A 20,924-nucleotide genomic window follows, 5' to 3' on the forward strand; every position below is an offset into this window, starting at 1 on the left:
ATCAGTGGTAAAATCAGCAACTGCGGCGGCAGGGGTTAGGTAGAGGGGGCTAATGTGCTTGTTTCCCAGAATTAGGGGTGGGGGTAGGTGGTTGAGAGGGGAGAACAAGAGAAGTCAATTTCCCAGAATCCTCTGCAATGTTACCCAGGATTCTCTAGGGAAAAATAAGAATGGCCAGTTACCCACAATTGGGGCGGGGGTAGGGGTACGTGATGGAAATAGCTAGTTACCCAGAATTCTCTGGGGAACCAGAAAAATCAATTACCCATAATTCTCCCCCGGCGGCGGGGAGGGGAGGGATTAGGGCAGGGGTCAGATGTGTTCCCGGGATGCTTAAGGGGATTGGGTCATTACCAAGATTTCTCCATGACGGATATTTTGGAGCGCGTGGAATTAAAACGAGTAGGGGGGAGAGCAAGCGCCGTCAGCTCCGCGGGAAATTCCAGTTTCCCCAATTCTCCCCCGCGCCTCTGGGTCAACCAAACTCCACGACGGAAAGGACGGCGCACTCCCAGTCGTCGCTTCCAATAAGGAAGGGCTAGGGGCTCACCTCAGCCAATCGGAAGGAGCCAGGTACAGCCGGCCCCGCGAGAAGATGTGTGACACGGGAGCTGGGCAAAAGCAAGAGCTACGGGGCGCGGGTAGGGACAAACGTAGTCAAACCTTGTCCCTGTTTGATGTTGTTAGAAAGTAACCTCTTCTCTTTTAAGCCTTCTTTAAACAAAATTAGAGAGCCCCAGGCTTGGAAATCGAACTTTCATGCTCCCTATAGCTTTAGAAACTAGAATAAGGGGAGCCCAAGGCAAAGCATTGGGAATCGATTGCTGGGTATTCCCAGTATGGCCCAGTCCACCCCCTCTTCCCGTGGTGCTCTTGTGAGCACTCCGCCACCTCCGACCCTGTTACCCCCGAAACTCGCTGGCATTTCCTATCATTTCCAGGCATGGGAGAGAAAAAAGGAAGCGGGAGGCAGCCTCCTAACACGGCCCAAGTAGCTGCATCTTCTACGATTCTAAAGGCAACCGTCTGAAACTCCCATCTGTGATTGTTCCCTCCCGAGAGGCGCCGGTAATATTTCCAGGGAACAGGACCCCTCAGCTATCAAATTCCCCTAGCTCGTGGAGCTGGACATTATTCCTCAGAGGGACAGGTTATAGCAAATTGAGACATTTGCTTTCCCCAAACTCTTACAGATTTAGCGTCAGCACTTAGGGATTCTTGGGGTCCAACTCTGAGCTTGAACTGGTTTGGAATAGATCCAGGTTGTTAGATGTCTGTGGGGTATTTTAGCTCAGTTTCTAAAGGCCACATAGAGGGCCTCTGGTGGAAGGAATTCCTCATAGAGGATACAGTTTTAAAGCATTTCTCTCTCTCAGTAAAGACTGGTAAATAGACCTTCATAAAAGAACCCAAGAATTTAGTTTTCCAGGACTCAGAGGGGTTCTAGACTTGTCAGAGGTCATTGATGGAGAGAAAAACACCTTAACTCAGAGGGTCTCTCAAACTGATCTGACTTCAGAGGTCCCTAGATTTAAAATCTTGTAAAAAGATGGGTGCTGAGAGACAGAGACAGTTCCTACCCTTTGAGAAATTTCCATAGTGAGGTCTCTAAGAAAGGCTTAACAGTGAGAATTAAAGGGCCTGAGATGCCAGAGATACCTGGGCTAAATGAGCTACTTTATTAAGATGCTTAGTGTTGCCTCAGTGTCCAATATAATGGAATGACTGAGAATGCAGGATCTGGAGTCTGCACTGTAATTCGGGCCACTTAATAGTGATCTTAGGCAAGTTACTTATCTCTGCACCTCAGTTTCCTCATCTGTAATATGGTGATAACGATAGTACCTATCTAATTGTGTTGTTGTGAGAATTAAATGGGTTAATATATGAAAAGTGCTTAAACTAAGTACTTGGCGTAAAGTGAGAGTTGGATATAAGCCATCATTACTAACCACCTGGGGAAACTTCAACTGGATTTGGCGTCTGGGCATCCAACTGGAAAGGCCTGCTTGTCAATATAATTTGCATAACGGTTGAGGTCCTGCTGACGTCAAGGTCTCCTTGCAGCTCCAGGTCAGATCTAGTCCTGGAAGTAGTTCCTGTCACACAACAGTCCCACAATCGCCCCACCAACCTTGCTTCCTACCCAACTCCCGAAGCACCAGGAAGTGAAACAAAGCCCCGTGCCTCCAACTCACCCTTGTCCCTCTCATCCCATCCCCCAGCGTTCCACTTCCTCCTCCTCCTTTTCACCTTCCATCTCCTATCCTAAAGGGCTCCCAGAATGGGAACCAGAGGTGGGAAAAGCATGGGAGACATTATACAAAAGTGAGGTGAGCTCCCCTACCCCCCCACCCCCAATTTCCTTATTTCATTTGTATTCACCAGTGTAAGGAGAGGCAAACCATTTCTCACTCAAACTGAGGTAACCTCTCTGATGCTGCAAATGTTTTATCCAAAGGGTGGATTTACCGCAGAGTCATATTTGAATCAGAAGTTTCACTGGGCAGTTTTGAATAGTCCTATGGGAAAGGAGACCTCTATCGAGGGTAAGTTTCTCAGAGAAAAAGGGTCAACCTCTTGGAAAGGCTTTGGGAGCCATCTGTGTGGTCATCCATGGCCTCATTCTGACGTCCAGATTGTCCTGGGACCCTCCACTGGGGTTGGGGCAGTCCCAGATTTGGACCACCCTCCACTCCCACGCCCAACTTCACAGTCTCAGCTGTTTCACTGAATGTTGCATCAGGGATGGTGATGAAATCAGTGTCAGCGGATTTTACCCATGGATGCAACAGGCTGAAGGACCAGCCAGGGTCATTGACACTGTGCATCTTCAACTACCCAGAACCCTGGACTTTCTAGCCACGGTGAAGGGCTGGGTGCTGGAATATCTCAGTTGGATTTCTAGCCCTTGCTTACACTGGTGTCCCCCACCCCCAAATCACCTGAATCCCACAGAGCCCAGGAAACTTGGGCCACTAAGGTTGAGGAATCAGATGGTTCTTAGGAACAGCTCTCTCCTTCCAACAGCCCTCCTAGCCTCCAGAGTGAGGCCTGAAGTGAGGGAGCAATAATACCTTATACCGAACTTATGTAGTTTCCCAGTTCACAAAGTGCCTTCATATCCATTGTCTCCCAGTGAAAATAACACCGTTCCCAACAGAGACTAAGAAGCCCCCTTATTCTTAGATTGAGGGCATCAGGTGGGAACCAAACTTCATTCCAAACTGAGCTTGCCATCCTATTGGGAGATAAATGAATGCTTCTGTTTTGATTTTTACTCAGGCAGGAGGGGGTGAGGAGATTAGGTTTGAAGGGAGGGAAGATATAGCTTAGAGAGGCAAAAAGATGAGGGAAAGGTTAAGCAGGAAGGAACTTGAGACTAGATTCATTTAAATATTCGTTACTCCCACCCCCACCCCCTTCTACAGCCACTTTGATTCCTGGAGAGCATTACACATAAGTCCCATCCCAGGCCTCCAGCCACAGCAACCACACGACTCATTTCCCCTGGAACTGAGGCTACTTACCTGGGCTCCCCACGGAGGGAGATGATGCAGGGAGGGGAATCCCACCTGCTGTGAGTCACCTGCTAGTATAAAGGGCGGGTCTTACAATGCAGGGACCTTAAAAAGAGACTCAGAGACAAGGGGAGAAAATCTACAGGAAGCAGCTCAGAGACTCAGTGAACGACAGAGGGAACCAAACCAGAGACGCACAGAACAGAGAGAATCAGGCTCAGAGCAAGGGGAAGTGGACAAGAGATTCCACAGGGACTGCAAGGCACAGAGCCAGCCGGATCTGAGAAGCAGGCAACGAGATGCTGGGGAGCAGAGCTGTGCTGCTGCTGCTGCTGCCCTGGATTGCTCAGGGCCAGGCTGTGCCTGAGGGCAGCAGCCCTGCTTGGGCTCGGGGCCAGCAGCTCTCACAGCAACTCTGCATGCTGGCCTGGAGTGCACATCAACCAATGGGACATGTGGTGAGTGGCAGCCTCTGGGACCAAACAGGAGCCTATCCAAGCCCTCCAAGGCTGCAGTGGAAGACTCTGTGGCCTAGGGTGGAAGCTGGAGGGTTGAAAGCCATCAGAGGGTAAGAGAGGACAGGGGAGTGGGGTTCCAGGGAGAGTCACAGCCTGAGGATCCAGGTGGGGTTTGAAAGTACTTATTTCTTTACTCTTCCCACCCCTCCTCCATTCCAGGATCTACCAAGAGAAGAAGGAGATGATGAGACTACAAATCATGTCCCCCATATCCAGTGTGGGGATGGCTGTGATCCACAAGGACTCAGGGACAACAGTCAGGTACTAAGATGAGGCTGGGCCGCAAGGAAGAGGGGACTGGGGACAGAGCTGGACACCATGGTGAATTAGTAAAAGTTGTATCTGTCCTTGTCCATTCAGCCTGCTATAACAACAAACCATAGACTCAGTAGTTTATAAACAGACATTTATTTTTTATTTATTTTATTTTTTATTTTATTTTTGGCTGTGTTGGGTCTTCGTTTCTGTGCGAGGGCTTTCTCTAGTTGTGGCAAGCGGGGGCCACTCTTCATCGCGGTGCGCGGGCCTCTCATTATCGCAGCCTCTCTTGTTGTGGAGCACAGGCTCCAGACGCACAGGCTCAGTAGTTGTGGCTCACGGGCCCAGTTGCTCCGCGGCATGTGGGATCTTCCCAGACCAGGGCTCGAACCCGTGTCCCCTGCATTGGCAGGCAGATTCTCAACCACTGTGCCACCAAGGAAGCCCACAACAGACATTTATTTCTCACAGTTCCGGAGGCTGGAAGTCTGAGATTAAGGTGCCAGCATGGTTGAGTGAGGGCCCTCTTCAGGTTGCAGACTTCTTGTCTCCTCACATTGTGGAAGTGATTAGGGAGTTCTGTGGGTCTCTTTTATAAGAGCAATAATCCCACTCTTGAGGGCTCCATCCTCATGACCTAGTAACCTCCCAAGGGTACCACTTCCTAATACCATCACACGGGGATCAGGATATCAAAATATGAATTTTATGGGGATGCAAACATTCATATCACAGCCGTTTCTAAGAGTGGCAAATATCAGGTGGGTCTTTGGTGGAGTAATTAGAAGGTATCTGTCTTCTTTTTCTTTTCCTTTTTTCCTTCCTTCCTTCTTCTCACTCCTTCTTCCTTTCTTTCCCCTCCTTCCTTCTTTTTTTTCTCTTTCTTTCCTTCTTTTCTTTTTCTTTCTTCCTCTCCCTATTTTTTGTTTTTGGTGTGTTTTTTTGGCTGCGCTGAGCGGCATGTGTGATCTTAGTTCCCCAACCCGGGATCAAACCCATGCCCCCTACAGTGGAAGCACGGAGTCTTAACCACTGGACCACCAGGGAAGTCCCTGTATCTGTTTTCTTTCACTGCTTTCTTTTCTCCCCAGTCCTGCTTGCAAAGGATCCACCAAGGCCTGGTTTTTTATGAGAAGCTGCTGGGCTCAGATATTTTCACAGGGGAGCCTTCTCTACTCCCCGATGGCCCTGTGGGCCAGCTTCATGACTCCCTACTGGGCCTCAGGGAACTCTTGCAGGTATGAACTAGGGGCCTGGAGGAGTGGGGCTTGCAGGTGTCAGAGACAGAGCCTGGCGGGGGAGTGAAGGATCTAGAGTCCTCTCTGATTGTGTCCTGTGTCCTTTCAGCCCGAGGGTCACCACTGGGAGACTGAGCAGACTCCAAGCCCCAGTCCCAGCCAGCCGTGGCAGCGCCTCCTTCTCCGTCTCAAGATCCTTCGCAGCCTCCAGGCCTTTGTGGCTGTAGCTGCCAGGGTCTTTGCCCATGGAGCAGCAACTCTGAGCCCCTAAGCCAGCAGCTTAAGGACGGCACCCAGACCTCCACGGCTCAGCAATGCTAAGATGAATTTATCAGCCTAGACACCTGTGAGCCAACAAGTTAATCAGTCCATTAATTTTAACAGGACTTGCTCTGTTGAAAAATTACCAATACTGACTGACTTATGATGCTGACCTAGAACAGGCTGAATATTTATTACATGGGAAGGGAAATTTTGGGATTATTTATCATCGTGGCAGCAGTTTGGGGAGGAGGATTATTTATTATATTTATACTGAATTATGCACTTTTTTCAATAAAGACTTATTTATGTGGATATCTAAGTCTAATTTCTAGGCTTGTTAGTAAAAAGAAACAGAATGGAAAAACAGGGCCAAAGGACTACAAAATGCATCCTTCTACTCTGCAGGGCTATGGTGGAGAGGGATCTTTCCTCATGACCCCTTGGTATATACAGTAACTGTGATCTTTTTGGCCTTAATCCCTACATGGCTAAGCAAGCTGAATGAGATTACAAGGGACTGTGATTAGGAAGTGGGGGTCCTAAGTGTGGCCCTCTCTTGCTCTCTGACCCAGGGCTTCCTTCCCTGCTTTCCTGGCCAAGAGTGTATTTGGCCAAAGACAGGAGTTCTGAATCACTGCAGGATCAGAAGTCAGAGCTGTTTTGAGCGGAAAGGGCACTCCAGGAAGATGAAGTAGGCACCAGGTTAGTCTTATCAGCTACTAAAATGTTGAAAGCCTTCCATACTGGAAAGAAGCCACTGCCCTGAGCCCTCCAAGTACCTCCTAACTGTTCTGGCCTGCCCTCAAATTCCTATACCTCCCAGCACAGCAGGCAGCCTCCAGGCTCCCAGCTGGAGCTATGGGTAACATCTGTTCTGATTCATTGGTGCCTGTTCCTTACCCATATTATGCTTCTACCTCTCACTCCAAATCCCACGGTTAACCCAGTTTAGAAGGAGCACAGGCCTGATTTCCCATCCTTGTAGAGCAACATCATGATGTGAGAGGTAGGAGGGGCAAAATATATGGAAAGAACAGAGAAAATGTAGTTTCTAGTAGTCAGAAGGAATCAAGGGCCCATCTGTGTAGAAATGGCTGCGAGGGAAGATGTAAGCTTCATCCATGGTGTTCTGGCCAGCCAACAGTGGGTCACCATTTGGCATGATTTCTTCAATCTTCCTGCTGTTTCTGAAGACTAGATAGTCCAGAGAAATAAGTCAGGCCCTGATCTTAGGCAAGGAGCTCCCAAAGCAGCAGAGAAAGTGAGAGAGGATGGCAGCAGAGGCCTAGACAGGGCCTGACGGGGGCACTTAGGTGGGGTGGGGGAGGCGTGTGTATTTCCTAATAAAAGGAATCACAGGGAAATAAGCCTTTCTCCAATGAGGAGCTCAGAACTCAAGTCTTTTTCTGTAGTGGGTGAGGGAGGGGAGCTGGGAAAGGGAATGTGTCCCCTCTTCCCTAGCCCCATCTCATCACTTACTTTCCATGTCCTCAGTGTTCAAGTGTCTCAGATCATGGGGCAAATCCGGCTCTGGCAGTGGCTGTGAAATAGGCTCTGGAATAGGCTCCAGCTTCAGTCCTGGTCCCAGGTTTGGCTCTGGGACTCTCTGTGACACCTCGCCTAGTGTGGGCTCCAGCAAGGGCTCCAGAATGGACTCCAGTGTGGGCTCCAGAATGGACTCCAGCACGGGCTCCAGAGTGGGCTCCAGCACGGGCTCCAGAGTGGACTCCAGTGCTGGCCCCAGATCTAGCCCTGCCTCCAGCAGTGGCTCTAAGCCCAGGCCCGGCCCTGGCTCTGGCCCTGGTGCCAGCCCCAGATCCAGCTCTAATGACTCCAGTTCTGGCTCCAGCTTAAGCTCCGGCAGTTGTTGCAGCTCATCCACCTGTCTGGATACCCCAATACAGACAAAGGAGCAGGGCTCAGTTGTTAAGGTAAAGTGGGGAATGGTAGAGAAAGCAGAGGCTATCTCTCTAGTCTAAAAGGCAATAGAGCAGAGGGCTTAAGGTTAACCAGAGGTTTAAATCCTATCATTTACAAGTTGGGTGACCTTAGGCAAAGTGACCTAACCTCTCTGAGCCTCAGATTTATCATCTGTAAAAAGGGAACAACAATACCTCATAATACTTGAGAGGCAGTAAGATGGTTAAAAGCAGGGCTTTGGAATTTGACAGACCTGGATCATTGATTAGCCATGTACCTTAGGCATGCCACTTCACCACACTAAACCTCAGGTTCCTCAGCTGAAAACAGTAATAATAGTATCTTCTGCCTCATAGGACAATTATGAAGATTCAATAAATGAGAAAATGAACACAAAGCATTTAGCCCAGTGCCTGGAACATAATAAACTTTCATTAAATGTGGCTGTTATCATTCATTACTGGCTCAAATGGGTTCTCATAAGGATTAAATGAAAAAAATGTTCTAAAAAAATCTAGTACCATGCTTGGCATTAAGTAGATGTCCATTAACATCAATGATTATGACTATTATTATCAGGGAACCCCTATGGAGACAACCTAAGGATGGCAGCAGGAAAACAGAGAGGAGAGAGACTAAAAGAGTAGGAAACAAACCTAGAGGGCTGGGGAGTGTGGGTCAGTAGGAAAGAAGGCTGGAGAGACCGGAATTGGGCAGGTCTGGGTCACTATATCAGCCAAAAAGAGTTAGGGAAGATGGGCAAAGAGTTCACATCTCACCTGTTAGAGACCACAATGAGCTTATGTTTCAGGTATTTCTTCCGTTCCTGGAGATTAACTGTGGGGGACAGACACAGGAGGCAGGGGAGGTCAACAGATTGGACACATAGCCCCAGGGTCCCCTAGTGCAGGCAGTCCTGACAGTCATGTCTCCCTACTAACTAGCAGTATCCCATAGACAAAGCCCTAACTTCTTTGGATATCGGTTTTCCCATGTTGAAAGGAAAGAGTTGGATGTGTGGATGCCTGTGGATCCCTGCACTCTACCAGTGAAGTTTATCAATGCTTCTCACCTTTTTCCTGGGAGTAGCACCCAAAAGCCTCATCCCGGGGGATTCGTGGGTAGAGGAAACACAGTGGGTTCTCAGGTATGTTCTCCTCAGTGAGCAGCTGGTACTGGCTGATGATTTTGGTCAGCGGGAGTGACTGCAGCACCTCCTTGGTGAAGGGCTGCACAGAGTAGATGAGCACCTTATCTGGAGAGTGGATGCAGGAACAGGCAGGCTTGAGGGAAGAGGCTGGGCCTGGGAGCCCCCCACCCCGGCTGCCCAACCACAAATCTGCTGAGGGATTCAGGACAGAGCCAGGGAAGCCAAGGGCAGGCGGAAGGGCAGCAAGAGAGGCTGTGGAAACAGCAGGGCAGAGCAGCTGACCATCATCTTGGTGTTCCACCCAGGAGCAGGTAATGCCCCCTTCCAACGTTTCACTGAAGCGCAGCAGAAAGGTGCCAGAGATGGTCTTCTTCAGCAGCCGGCGCTCCTGGCTCCGGCTCACAAAGCCCATGATGCGTCTGTAGCACAGAGTGCAGCTGTGAGGCCCTCCTGCCTCCTGCTCCCCTTGTAGAGGGACAGAGTGCCAGGTTTGGGCCCTGGCTCTGCCACCTTGTTACAAACTGTTCCATGTTGGCCAAGTCATTTTACTTTACTGACAATATCCACCTCCCAGGGTTGGAAGAGGTGTGAAACTGCGGTGAGGTCACACAGATGAAAAGCACCTTGTAAAAGGCAAAGTGCTACACAAATGGGCAGGCAGTGTGGTGGAAAGAGCATAGGCGTGGGGTCAGACAGGCCTCGGTTTGAATCCCAACTCTGCCCCTGGTGTAAGTCCTTTAACCTCTCTGAGCTTTCATTTCCTCCCTTGAGGGTGGCAACACCCATCGCCCAGCAGGGTTATAACGATTACGTGAGAGAATTCATAAAAAGCACCCCGCAGGCTCTGGAACACAGTGGATGCTAGACAAATACGGGCTAGGAGACCATTAGTGCAAACGTGAGGGGTTATGACCTGGCACCGGGTTCTGCTCTCTCCCCTTATTTGCCACATGAGGGCGCATAGAGTCCACTCTCAAGCACAGAAAGGCGGCAGGGAAGAGAGGGAGGCTGACCAAGGCCTTACCCATCGTTCCAGAGATCCTTCAGGTGGTCATGTACCAGGTCCAGAATTTTGTCGAGCCATGTCCAGAATGGTAGCTTGCCAGGGGGGCTCTCTCGCTGAAGGAGGAATGGAAAGGCAGGAAGAGATGTGGAGCTGCCCTGGGTGTGGGGAAGGACTAGTAATTGGATGGGGGCCAAGGTCTAGCTGCACAGGATGCAGGGAGTTACCTTAATGAAATGGACCCAGGACAACAAGGCACCCTCAGTCCTGGAGTTCTGCCCTGTGGGCAGACAGACAGTTCAGATGACAGAAGAGGCAGGGCCAAGGGTCCTGGGACAGAAAGGATGGAGGGCGGGGGCAGACAAAGGCTGGGGAAAGGCTGAGAGAAAAGAAGGTCTGTACCAAACAGCTTGTCCCGCAGCATGCCAAGCTGGTCTGAGTCGAGGCCTCGGCCAACGTAGGAGGAGAATTGCCAACTGAGAGCAGGGCCCAGCAAGTCCCAGGGGGCCTTGGCGGGGCTGGAGAAGAACTGCTGATTCTGCAGAGGTAGGAGGGGACGGTGGCTCAGAAGCAGTGCCCTCACACCAAGCTTCCACGCCCCTCCTGGCCACCCTTCACCTGTTGGGCCCCCCTCCTACCTGGGGGTTTGAGCTGAGCAGATTGAACCAGAGAACCGAGGCCCAGGCAATTGAGAGTTGGTTCATGTTAGAAATAATCACCACAGGAAGGGTGTCCGTCTGGGGAGGAGACAGAAATCACAGAAGAGGGATGTGATGTTTCTAGCTGTAGACATCTGGTAAGGGCCAGACAACATCCCACCCTGAGAGGCTTCTGCTTAACCCCTCCTTAGGTCTTCCCCCAAACACACTCCATTTTCACTCACTTTCAGTTCCTGCTTCAGACCCTGGTAGGTGTATCTGACTGTGAAGCTGATAATGTGCAGTTCCTCTGTCACGGCCAGCGGCCCCTGGGACAGCAGAAGACACAGTGATCAGCGTGGCCTTTGCTAAGTTCCTCCTGCCCCCCAACTCCCTGTCCAGGCCTCACCTTATTGCTGCCCTTTCCTGAACCACCTGAACGCTGCTCCACCAGCGTCTGTGAATTGAGGGGAGGGAGAGAGAATGCCAGAGCAAGGACCCCAGGGTCCCTGGAACCCCTGCTTTGCCCTCAGGACTTCCCAAGGCCTGGGAACTTCCCCCAGCTTGTTCGATTGAACTACAACCTTAAGATACCATCCCTTCTTACCAGGTAGCCAAAGTCCCAAATTAAGCCCTGACTCTGCCCTTTCTCAGGAGTCAAAGTTTTCTGGTTTGAGGTCAGAATGTTGAACTTCCGGAAGCTATTCCAAGGAGGAAGAAGATATATGGTGGTCAGGAGCAGAGTTATTCTAAAAACTCAGCAGGAAAACAACAAAAGTTCCATTTCATTTCAGACCTCCCCTTCTCCCTCTGTCCATACACCACCCAAATCAACCTCCTCCTTGTTTGTGTCCCTATCAGGGCTGCCACATGTGATGGTACAGGTCATGCAGTGCACAAAAGTTTGCAGTGTCCTTGTCAGGCACCTACCCTTGTGATTCAGGAGGATTTCTGTAAAGAAAAAAAAAAAAATCACTGGGAAGCAAAATAGTGTAGAAGTTAGGAATTTGGTCTTTGGAATCAGACAGACTCGGGTTCGAACCCAAATCTGCAGCTCACCAGCTATGTGGCCTTGCACTAGAGACATAAATTATCTGAACTTGTTTCCTCATTTGAATAGTGCATTGACAATACCTAACTCATGGGGTTCCTGTGATAATTTTAAATGGGGTACTTGACAAGCTACATGTCACATAGTAAGCACTCAACAAAAGAGATGAGCTATTTCTATGAGGTAGGAATGGAAGGGAAAAGAACACAGCCCCAGGGCCCTGTTGTAAAGAGTAAGTACCTCCTCCACCCCACCACCCCACTTCCTGGCCACCCCTTAGTCACACCCTTCACCTGCCCCAACTCACCTGTCAATGGAGACTTCTGCAGTCAGTGACTCATTGCCTTCCTGGAGTCTCACCAGCAGCCTGCAGGGGAGGGAGGTAGATGGGGGAAAGTGGTCAACTTCAATCTCCTGGATAGACCAGATGTTCGAAAAAAACAAGGGAAGAGATTAAAAGAGGTAAGTAGATTGAGGGGAAAAGAGAGAAGAAACAGCCAAGAGTGGGAAGATTTGTAAAGCCAGGAAGCATCAGGGCTGGTAAAAGGAAGCAGGAATGAATTCTGAAATGCCAACCTTGTTCGGACGGTGAACTTGCTCCCAGTCTTGAGGATGAGGGGTCGATGGGAAGTTTGGGGCATGCAGGGCTGGGTTTCTACTACAAAGGCTCTGGGGAGATGTGGAGAGAATATATAGAGGTCAGTATCTGTAAGAGTGGCTCCCCTTGTCCCTTCCCTCTGGCCTCCCTAGAGGTCCCCCCCGGCCTCTAGACCTGTGGAGCAGGCGCTGTAGCAGCTCTGTGACCTGGGCCTTCCGCAGATCCACCCCTTCGATCAGAGGGTCCCCCTGATAGGTGACCATGTGACTCAATCCCTGTAGCTCCTTCAGCAGCTGCCGCAGATGAAACAACAGCTTTGCTCCAGCTGTGAACCTGGGTGACAGAATCCAAGGGAGAAAGAATCCATCAGTTTCCTGGAATCCCCAAACAGGCTCCAAGAGCTCCCCTTTAACTATGTGGAAAGTCAGAAACTGATTGGGACAAAAAAGAATCCAGGAAGCATGTGAAAGATATTTCAACATTGTTCATAACCTAAGGAATGAACATCAAAGCCACTTTCACATATAAAATTGATAAAAGATTTATTAACATAATAAAGCTAACTTTCACATGATGGTTGATATGTACTTTTTATTCTAAGTGCTTCACACATCTTCATGCATAGGGTTAATTCTTACAACAACCCTATGAGGTAGGTACTATTATTATCCCTATTTTACAGATGGTAAAGCTGAGGCATAGAAAGAGTAAAGTGACTTGCTCAAGATCATAAAACTAGTAAGGGATGAAGTTGTATGTGTTTTACTGTCTATATAATAAGAAATAATAATGATAGGCAATATCGTAACAGGAAAACAATTATCCACTACATAAGAGCAAACAGATTGGGATAGCAGTTTGGAACTATTTTTTTAAAAAGCTTCAGGGTACTTCGCTGGTGGTCCAGTGGTTAAGACTCCGCGCTTCCAATGCAAGGGGCGCGGGTTCAATCCCTAGTCGGGGAACTAAGATCCCACATGCTGCGTGGTGTGGCCAAAAAACATATAAAAAATAAAAATAAAAAGCTTCAAAAAATGTATATACATTTTGTAGTATTCCATTTCTAAGATATAGCCTAAGGAAATAATCAGACAAACAAATGGACAAAGACAGATGTTCACAGTTCATAGCTTTGTTTTCTGTAATAGAAAAATTAGAAACAATTGATATTGGGTATATAAATTATGGCATATTGACATCATGGAATACTATGCAACCATTAAAAATAATGATATAGGCACAAATTTTTTTTTTCTTTTTTTTTTTTTGAAGTAGAGGGAAGGATTTTTTTTAAATTTATTTATTTGTTTATTTTTGGCTGTGTTGGGTCTTCGTTTCGTGCGAGGGCTTTCTCTAGTTGCGGCAAGCGGGGGCCACTCTTCATTGCGGTGCGCGGGCCTTTCACTATCGCGGCCCCTCTTGTTGCGGGGCACAGGCTCCAGACGCGCAGGCTCAGTAGTTGTGGCTCACGGGCCTAGTTGCTCCGCGGCATGTGGGATCTTCCCAGACCAGGGCTCGAACCCGTGTCCCCTGCATTGGCAGGCAGACTCTCAACCACTGCGCCACCAGGGAAGCCCAGCACAAATTTTTAACAAGAAAAAATGTTCAAAAACATTAAATTAAAAAAATTACAAGATAGTATATATATGATATAATCTGAGTTCTGTTTAAAATAGATGCATATTTGTGAATATGCATGGGGAAAATCTGGAAAAAATGTATTCAAAAGCATTAACAGGGGACTTCCCTGGTGGTCCAATGGTTAAGACTTCACCTTCCAATGCAGGGGGTGTGGGTTCGATCCCTGGTCAGGGAGCTAAGATCCCACATGCCTCACGGCCAAACAACCAAAACATAAAACAGAAGCAATATTGTAACAAATTCAATAAAGACTTTAAAAATGGTCCACATCAAAAATTTTTTTTAAAAAAGCATTAACAGTGGCTACCTCTGAACGATCAGATTATGCACATGGGTCATTTTTACTTTTTTTCTCTTTTAAGTGTTCTGAAATTTTTCCAATTAGTATATTTTATATTTACAATCAGAAGAAGAAATAAATCTCTTTGTATTAAAAACAATGAAACAAAAGAACAACACAATAACAGCACCACCACCACCAAGAAAAGGTATTGGGCTGGCCAAAAAGTTCGTTCAGTTTTAAGTAAAAACAACAAACACATTTTTCATTTTCACCAAGAATTTTATTGAACAATGCATTCACTAACCGAACGGACTTTTTGGCCAACCCAATATATACTTTAACCCAGGAATATCACTTCTGATAACTTACATTATAGAAATAATTGGCGATGTAAATAAAGATGGAGCTATGAGGTTATTTACTGCAGCACTGTTTAAAATAGCAAGAAATCACTCACAGGCCATAATTTGCCAACCCCTGTACAATATGATGAATACATGTGCAACTGTAATGTAAATACTTATCCTGTACTCTAAGCCCTATATATCTGTTTTCAATTTATCTGAACAGTGGTATATTTTTATTTTTTTATATTAATTTTTATTGGAGAATAGTTGCTTTACAATGCTGTGTTACTTTCTGCTGTACAGCAAAGTGAATCAGCTACATGTATACATATATTCCCTCTTTTTTGGATTTCCTTTCCATTTAGGTCACCACAGAGCACTGAGTAGAGTTCCCTGTGCTATACAGTAGGTTCTCATTAGTTATCTATTTTATACATAGTATCAATAGTGTATATATGTCAATCCCAGTCTCCCAGTTCATTCCACAGGTGCCCCGCTCCATGGTATATTTTTAATAGTTTAAATTATAATAAATTTTCTCATGAGAAAATATCTAAATAATAGGTATTTTTCAAATATGTTGAAGGACACATTAGTTATTTTTTTCTACATCACAATAAAATTAATATAAAATAAGGAGTTTACTGGAAAACAAATCAAGAAATTTGTTTAGGGCTTCCCTGGTGGCGCAGTGGTTAGGAATCCGCCTGCCAATGCAGGAGACACAGGTTCAAGCCCTGTTCCGGGAAGATCCCACATGCCGCGGAGCAACCAAGCCTGTGCGCCACAACTACTGAGCCTGTGTTCTAGAGCCCAAGAGCCACAACTACTGAGCCCACGTGTCACAACTACTGAAGCCCGCGCGCCTAGAGCCCGTGCTCCGCAACAAGAGAAGCCACTGCAATGAGAAGCCTGAGCACCGCAATGAAGAGTAGCCCCCGCTCACCGCAACTAGAGAAAGCCTGCGCAGCAACGAAGACCCAATACAGCCAAAAAAAGGAGAAAAAAAAAAAGTATCATGGGTAGGGACTTCCGTGATGGTCCAGTGGTTAAGACTCCACCCTTCCACTGCAGGGGGTGCGGGTTTGATCCCTGGTTGGGGAACGATCCCACATCCCATATGCTGTGTGGCGTGGCCAAAGATGTAAAAAATAAAAGTATCATGGGCATGGGTAAATATGATATACTGCTAAGTTAAAAAAAACAAACAAACCCACAGGTCTCAAAATAGTATCAACAGTATGATTCAATTTTTGTTTAATAATATTACAGTAGCTACATCTGGATATCAAGGTAACAGGTAATTTTTTTTTTTTGGCATTATATTCATTGCACTAAAAAAAAGGTAAAACGATATTTCTCGGGTGATTAAGCAGGAAGGAGAAATCGGATTGTGGATCAATTCATTACTTTCCCCAAAGCAAAGACTGGGCTCTGGGCTCCCTGGGTGGTGAGAATGAAGAGCAGAGCAGAGCTGCAGTCAGACAAGGGAGCTGGTATCATTCTAGGGAGCAGAGATTAAGGAGGGCAATATCTCTTGCCATACACAGGGCATTATAACCTACAAAGCACAGGGGGTAGTTAGGACTAGGGCCAGGTGAGCACGAGGGTGGGAAGGTGCCTCTCACCACTTCTCCAACTGCTCCAACCCTCCATCCGGGGGGCCTCCAATGCAGGCTTTCTGCTGCCGAACTTTCCACTCCTCCAGCTTGGGCAGCAGTAGCTCAATTAGGGTAGTTAATCGGCCTAGCAGTGCTTTGGAGGCATCTAGCACCTCCTATGAAAGACATAAAGTGAGTGCTGAGAGCCTCTCACCATCACCCTCCACCATTCAACCAGGGATGAAGAGACAAAGAAGCCAAGGCTAGGAGGCCAGGGCTCCCGATGCCTCATTTTCCCCAGTTCCCTGCTGCCCACTCCCTCTGTCCTCTGCCACCCACCTTTCTCCTTCTGTCCAGTTCATTGAGCGTTTCCTGCAGAATGTCCTTCTGTCTGGTCTGATGGGGGTCCAAAGAGGGTGTCCTCGCTGGACAGCAGGAGCAGGAGTGAGACAAATGCTCAGACCTAGGGCTCCTTCCCCTCTCCTTCCCAGCCCAGACCTCAGCCAGAGTCAGGAGTGGGGAGTTCTGAAGGGAGAAGAAGGGGAACCAACCAAAGCACAGGCACCTCTGGGCCCTCATGCAAATTCTGAATGGTCTTGCTAGAACCAGAAGCCCACTCAATCTGCTAAGGCAGTTTCCCAAGCATCCCCTCCAACATTCACTAGCTGTCCCTCAGCTACACCTCCAGCCTGACCTCTACAACATACCCTGGCACCTCCAGCTTTGCAATGGCAGCAGGACTATAATCAGCAAGATGCAGCCGAAGGTGATTATTGCTTACTGGGGCTTTCCCCTTCTGCTCTATTCTACCCTTGGCCTCCCAGTAGGCATCTTTCTCCCACCCCTCAATGTGCTTTCTACCTGAGGTCTGGATCTTATATCGGAAGCAGAAGACATCCTGCTGGTCTTTCAGTTGGCTGACGGATTTCACCAGCTTCTGCAGAGGAGATGAGACCCTGATGAGGCTGCTTCTGTGAGAGGAGGCAGGCTGAGTCCTGCCCACCCTGGCTCTTGCCACATCTACCAACCTCCAACATAGCCTTTAATTCCAGGATCCGCGATTCAATCTCATGCTGCTGGCTCTCCCCAGATGCTGCAAGGGCTGGCTCTCCTTGCTCCTGAAATAAGAGGCTCTGAGCACATTTCAACTCTGACCTTTCATCCCTGAAATCCAGGCCTGAAATGAAACCACAGGATGTGGAGGGATCTTGTTCTGAGGCAAATTTCCTGACTCCTTTGCAGGAACCCTCTCTACTCCAGGAGCTTTCAACATCACCACCAAATTGTTCTCACCGACTGAGCCCTCTGAGCCTGGGTCAGAATTCTTTTTTCTTCCAGAAGGAGATTAAAGATCATCTCAGCCAATTGGGTAGCGCCCTGGGGAAAGGCCTGCAGTAGGAAAAGAGAAAGGATTGATTTAACTCAACTGCCATCAATGAACTACCACCTCAGGCCCTCCCCACCAGTGACCTCAGTATTCTCCCCTTCTTCGGGGTCCCAAGCCCTACCCCTTTTCACCACTGGTCCCCCAAACCCTAGCCTCTTTCCGAAAGGGTCATCTAGACTATGTCCTTCTCTCTGCCAGTGATCTCCCAAGTCCAGACTCTGTCCCATTTTCCCCAGATCTTCCCCTGTCCTTTGAACTTCCAGGTCCTGTTCCATGTTCCATACCCTAAACGTACTCCTCTACACTCAGCTCCCATTCCTACTTTGTTATTCCTGGCTCCTCCAAGTACCTGAATGTCCCGATAGAATTTTCGCAAGTTGTGCTGTAGCAACAAACACTCAGGGTCCTGGCTGCAGCGGCTACACTCATAGTTCAGTTGGTCCAAGAAGTGGAAGAACAGCATATTAGCCTTGGCCTCATCATTGCCCAGTGCAGCTTCCTGCCTAGTGACCAGGAAGGACAAGGATTAGTATCTCTGCAGGGCTGCTACTATCTTGAGGCCTTCCAACCCCTTCCTGCCCTTGGTATCTCCAGGATCCTGGGGGGTCAGAAGAAAGAAATCATTTTCCTCATCCCCCCAACTTCCTGAAGGCCTCACCAGTTCTGATCTTCAATCCAGACAGCCAAGTACTGTCGAATGTCCACCGGCAGGAGGCTATTTGAATAGAGCTGGTGCAGCTGATCCTGAAATGGGCTGTCAAGATTCTGTAGCATCTCCCACTGCGCCATTTGGGGTCTGAGCCTGAAGGATGCAGGTTCCCAATTGGAAATTTTCCTGGACTAAACCATCCACAGTCTTGTGATTGTTTATTATTAAAAATTTTAAAAAATGTTTAATTATACAGGTAAGAAAAAATACAGAAAAAAAGTAAAGTCTAGATTGACCCCACTCCCAATCCTGGTCCCTTTTCCTCCTCTCCAGAAGTAAACAATATTATCAGTTTGGCGCATATTCTTCCAGGGAGTACTATTTAAGAGCTCCAATATGTAGGCCTTTTTGTTTCTATGGTAATTTTCAAACACACAACAAAGTAGAGTGAGTAGTACAAGGATCATCCATGTACCCGTCATCCAGCTTCAACAAACGTGTATGATATTTCCGCAATCTCATTTCATCTATCTCCCCCAATGAATTTATTTTAAATTTATTTGTTTGTGTTTGTATTCACTTATGCTGGAGCATTTAAAGGTCAGTCTTAAGTATTTAAAAAAAGGGTTTTTTTATTATTTATTTATTTTTGGCCATTCCGCACAGCATGCAGGATTTTAGTTCCCCCACCAGGGATTGAACCCACTGCAGTGGAAGCGTGGAGTCTTAACCACTAGACCGCCAGGGAAGTCCCAGTCTTAAGTATTTATTTCAGCATTATCCCGGCTGGCCCCAAAGCTTTATCAGAGGCTGAAACTCCTTGGAGATAAACTGCTCTCCATGTTGGAAAGAGGAGCTCCATTCTCTAGAAGATGTTTAAGATACTTAAATACTGTGTAAGGGGTCACTCAATCCCTAAGATTGTGACACTTTTATGACCTCTGTCAATCTCTGATTCTTCATGTGGATTATTAAGTTTGTGAGAAAATTCACTCAAAACTTGTTTTTGCCTGTCACCAAGCAGGCTGGGTGGAGACCTTCTCCCTACCTTTCCCCGCCCACTGCCATCTGTCTGTTTAGGAAACCAAACCTTCTTGCAGCCTGAGCCTAGCAAAAAAGAATTAACACCCACTTCTATGGTCTAAAAAAAGGTCACATGATTTTATTACAAATCAAATGCTTGGGGTGGGAAAGATTCTTTTCCACCAGTATGAATAATCATGAGCTGCCTTTCTACCTCTGGGAAGTAGGAACAGGGGAAGGAAAGAATTGGGCAGGGGCTCCTACTTTTCACTTTAACCCTTTAGTAGTGCTTGACTTTTTACACTATGTACTTGTATTCCTTTTAAAAAACAAACGACGAGGCCCCAGTTCCTAAGGAACTAACTGGCTGGTATTAATAAAGCAAGGCGGCAAGTAAACCCTGAGGTTTAAATATGAAAAACAAAACCAAAAAACCTGGCCTTCTTAAATAGATTGCAAGCACAGAGGTTAAGGACTGTAAACTCCTTTTTTCTCCAGTTATCCAACACTCTTTTAGGCGCGTATTTTGTGCTCAATAAGCTTTTCTGAAAAGAACTCTATTTTTTTCTTTCTTTTTTTGGTAAGGATCAAAAATAACAGACCGGAAGGTAAAAGCGTTGGCCAAGACACTGAACCAATGCAACAATGCCAGGTTTCGGGTCTTGGAAGTTGCAGGGGTGTTTCTGGAGGGGGGGGGCGTTACGGTTGGGGACTTAGGTTGGACAGGAGGATGAAGCAGGCGACAGCTCCTGTTTCAACCTGGGGACAGAGTCTGACTCCTCCGGGGCGTACCCCCCAGGGCCTGCCTGCCCTCTCAGGGAGAAACTCGCACCTCCACCCACACCCCCGCCCGCCTTCTCAGGGCCGGTACCTGGTTAGAGTCTCAGCCCCCGCTCCCTCCAGTAGCTCTGGTCCAGGCTTCCGGTCCCCAGAGAGAGCTCCGGCACCAGAGCCTCCCGCGCCGCCCTCGGCTTCGGCCCGCCTCTGGAACCCGCCCCCTTGCCACAGGCTTGAGTGAGCGGCTGAACCCCGGAACTCGCCATTCCCATAGAGGCGCCCCGACACTGGCTGCCATTCAGCCAACCTCTTCCCCAGGCTGTGAGTTCTATTGGCGCCACCACAACTCCTCCTTCTCCGCGAGGCGGGACAAGAGAAGCCGAAACCACACCTCTAGCTGCAGCGATTGGTAGGAAAGCTCAAGTAAGCCCTGCCCCGTGTCTGCGGAGGGAGGAGTCCAAAGAACAGAATAGCTCGGGACTGAAACAGCTGATTTCCGAGAACCCGCACCTACGCAGCGGAACCGAGACTGGCTCAGGATCTTGGAGGCGCTAAGCTAACAAGCGAGGCGGAATTTCGACATATTGGGACAGGAAGGGGAGGGCTTAAGTAATAACAACAACAACAAAAACAACAAAAGCCTATTTATTGTTGGTACCGTGCTAAGCATTAGGACAGCGTACCGTTTTTAATTTCCGCGAAACCCATTGAGATGCAAATCACTATTCTTTAGAAATTTAAAAAACTGAGTTTGGAGAAAGAAGGTACTAGTCAATGGTCGCTGAAGCTCTAACAAGTGGAGCCTGGATTCAAAGCCAAATCCTCTGATTCCAAACCACGAACTTTAAAATTTCTACATTTTACAGTACTGCCTTCCTCCTTGATAAAAAAAAAATCAAAAAAAAAAATCAGAGATTTGGATTTTGAACATACATATTACTACTTGTCAGAATATTAGATCTAGTCGTCATGTTTACCATCTTTTTTTTTTTTTTTTGGCTGGACTGCTCTGGCATGCAGGATCTTAGTTTCCCCACCAGGGATCAAACCCGCACCC

General features: G+C 47.8%; 3 protein-coding genes across 16 annotated transcripts in view; 1 reads left to right on the forward strand and 2 right to left on the reverse strand.

Moving 5' to 3' along the window:
- The window catches only part of PAN2 (poly(A) specific ribonuclease subunit PAN2), a 14,648-nt gene extending 14,139 nt beyond the window's left edge, over positions 1-509 (reverse strand). For 4 of the 5 annotated variants that reach the window (XM_036864752.1, XM_036864749.1, XM_036864750.1 and 1 more), the window contains exon 1: positions 355-508. The gene's annotated coding sequence lies outside the window, so the exon portion shown is untranslated. Of the gene's footprint in view, positions 1-354 lie in introns of all 5 variants that reach the window. The other variant, XM_036864753.1, reaches the window with a different exon arrangement.
- Positions 433-6,118, forward strand: IL23A (interleukin 23 subunit alpha). Of its 6 annotated transcripts, XM_036864759.1 has the most exons (7): positions 433-573; positions 942-2,333; positions 2,462-2,549; positions 3,623-3,979; positions 4,199-4,300; positions 5,389-5,535; positions 5,645-6,118. In XM_036864759.1, exons 4-7 carry the CDS (start codon positions 3,821-3,823, stop codon positions 5,804-5,806), a joined length of 570 nt encoding a protein of 189 aa, XP_036720654.1. In that variant the 5' UTR covers positions 433-573; positions 942-2,333; positions 2,462-2,549; positions 3,623-3,820; the 3' UTR covers positions 5,807-6,118. The 6 variants fall into 6 exon arrangements, with proteins under 6 accessions (XP_036720654.1, XP_036720657.1, XP_036720656.1 ...); XM_036864762.1 differs by lacking the exon at positions 942-2,333 and having other exon boundaries at positions 503-573; XM_036864761.1 differs by lacking the exon at positions 942-2,333 and having other exon boundaries at positions 554-641.
- STAT2 (signal transducer and activator of transcription 2) lies at positions 5,207-20,919 on the reverse strand. 5 transcript variants are annotated; one of them, XM_036864754.1, is made up of 24 exons: positions 19,962-20,919; positions 18,077-18,220; positions 17,768-17,921; positions 17,325-17,420; positions 17,060-17,149; positions 16,893-16,968; positions 16,371-16,456; positions 16,059-16,207; positions 12,334-12,492; positions 12,138-12,230; positions 11,869-11,928; positions 11,441-11,461; positions 11,118-11,211; positions 10,920-10,967; positions 10,756-10,839; positions 10,511-10,609; positions 10,275-10,410; positions 10,100-10,152; positions 9,894-9,988; positions 9,152-9,288; positions 8,792-8,974; positions 8,499-8,556; positions 7,279-7,685; positions 5,207-6,993 (listed from the first exon to the last, which is right to left on the reverse strand). In XM_036864754.1, exons 2-24 carry the CDS (start codon positions 18,205-18,207, stop codon positions 6,851-6,853), a joined length of 2,652 nt encoding a protein of 883 aa, XP_036720649.1. In that variant the 5' UTR covers positions 18,208-18,220; positions 19,962-20,919; the 3' UTR covers positions 5,207-6,850. The 5 variants fall into 5 exon arrangements, with proteins under 5 accessions (XP_036720649.1, XP_036720650.1, XP_036720652.1 ...); XM_036864755.1 differs by lacking the exon at positions 19,962-20,919 and having other exon boundaries at positions 18,077-18,239; XM_036864756.1 differs by lacking the exon at positions 18,077-18,220 and having other exon boundaries at positions 5,815-6,993.
- Between the last annotated feature and the right edge of the window lie 5 nt (positions 20,920-20,924).

This window comes from Balaenoptera musculus, chromosome 10 (assembly GCF_009873245.2).
Source record: "Balaenoptera musculus isolate JJ_BM4_2016_0621 chromosome 10, mBalMus1.pri.v3, whole genome shotgun sequence".
Lineage (NCBI taxonomy): Eukaryota > Metazoa > Chordata > Mammalia > Artiodactyla > Balaenopteridae > Balaenoptera > Balaenoptera musculus.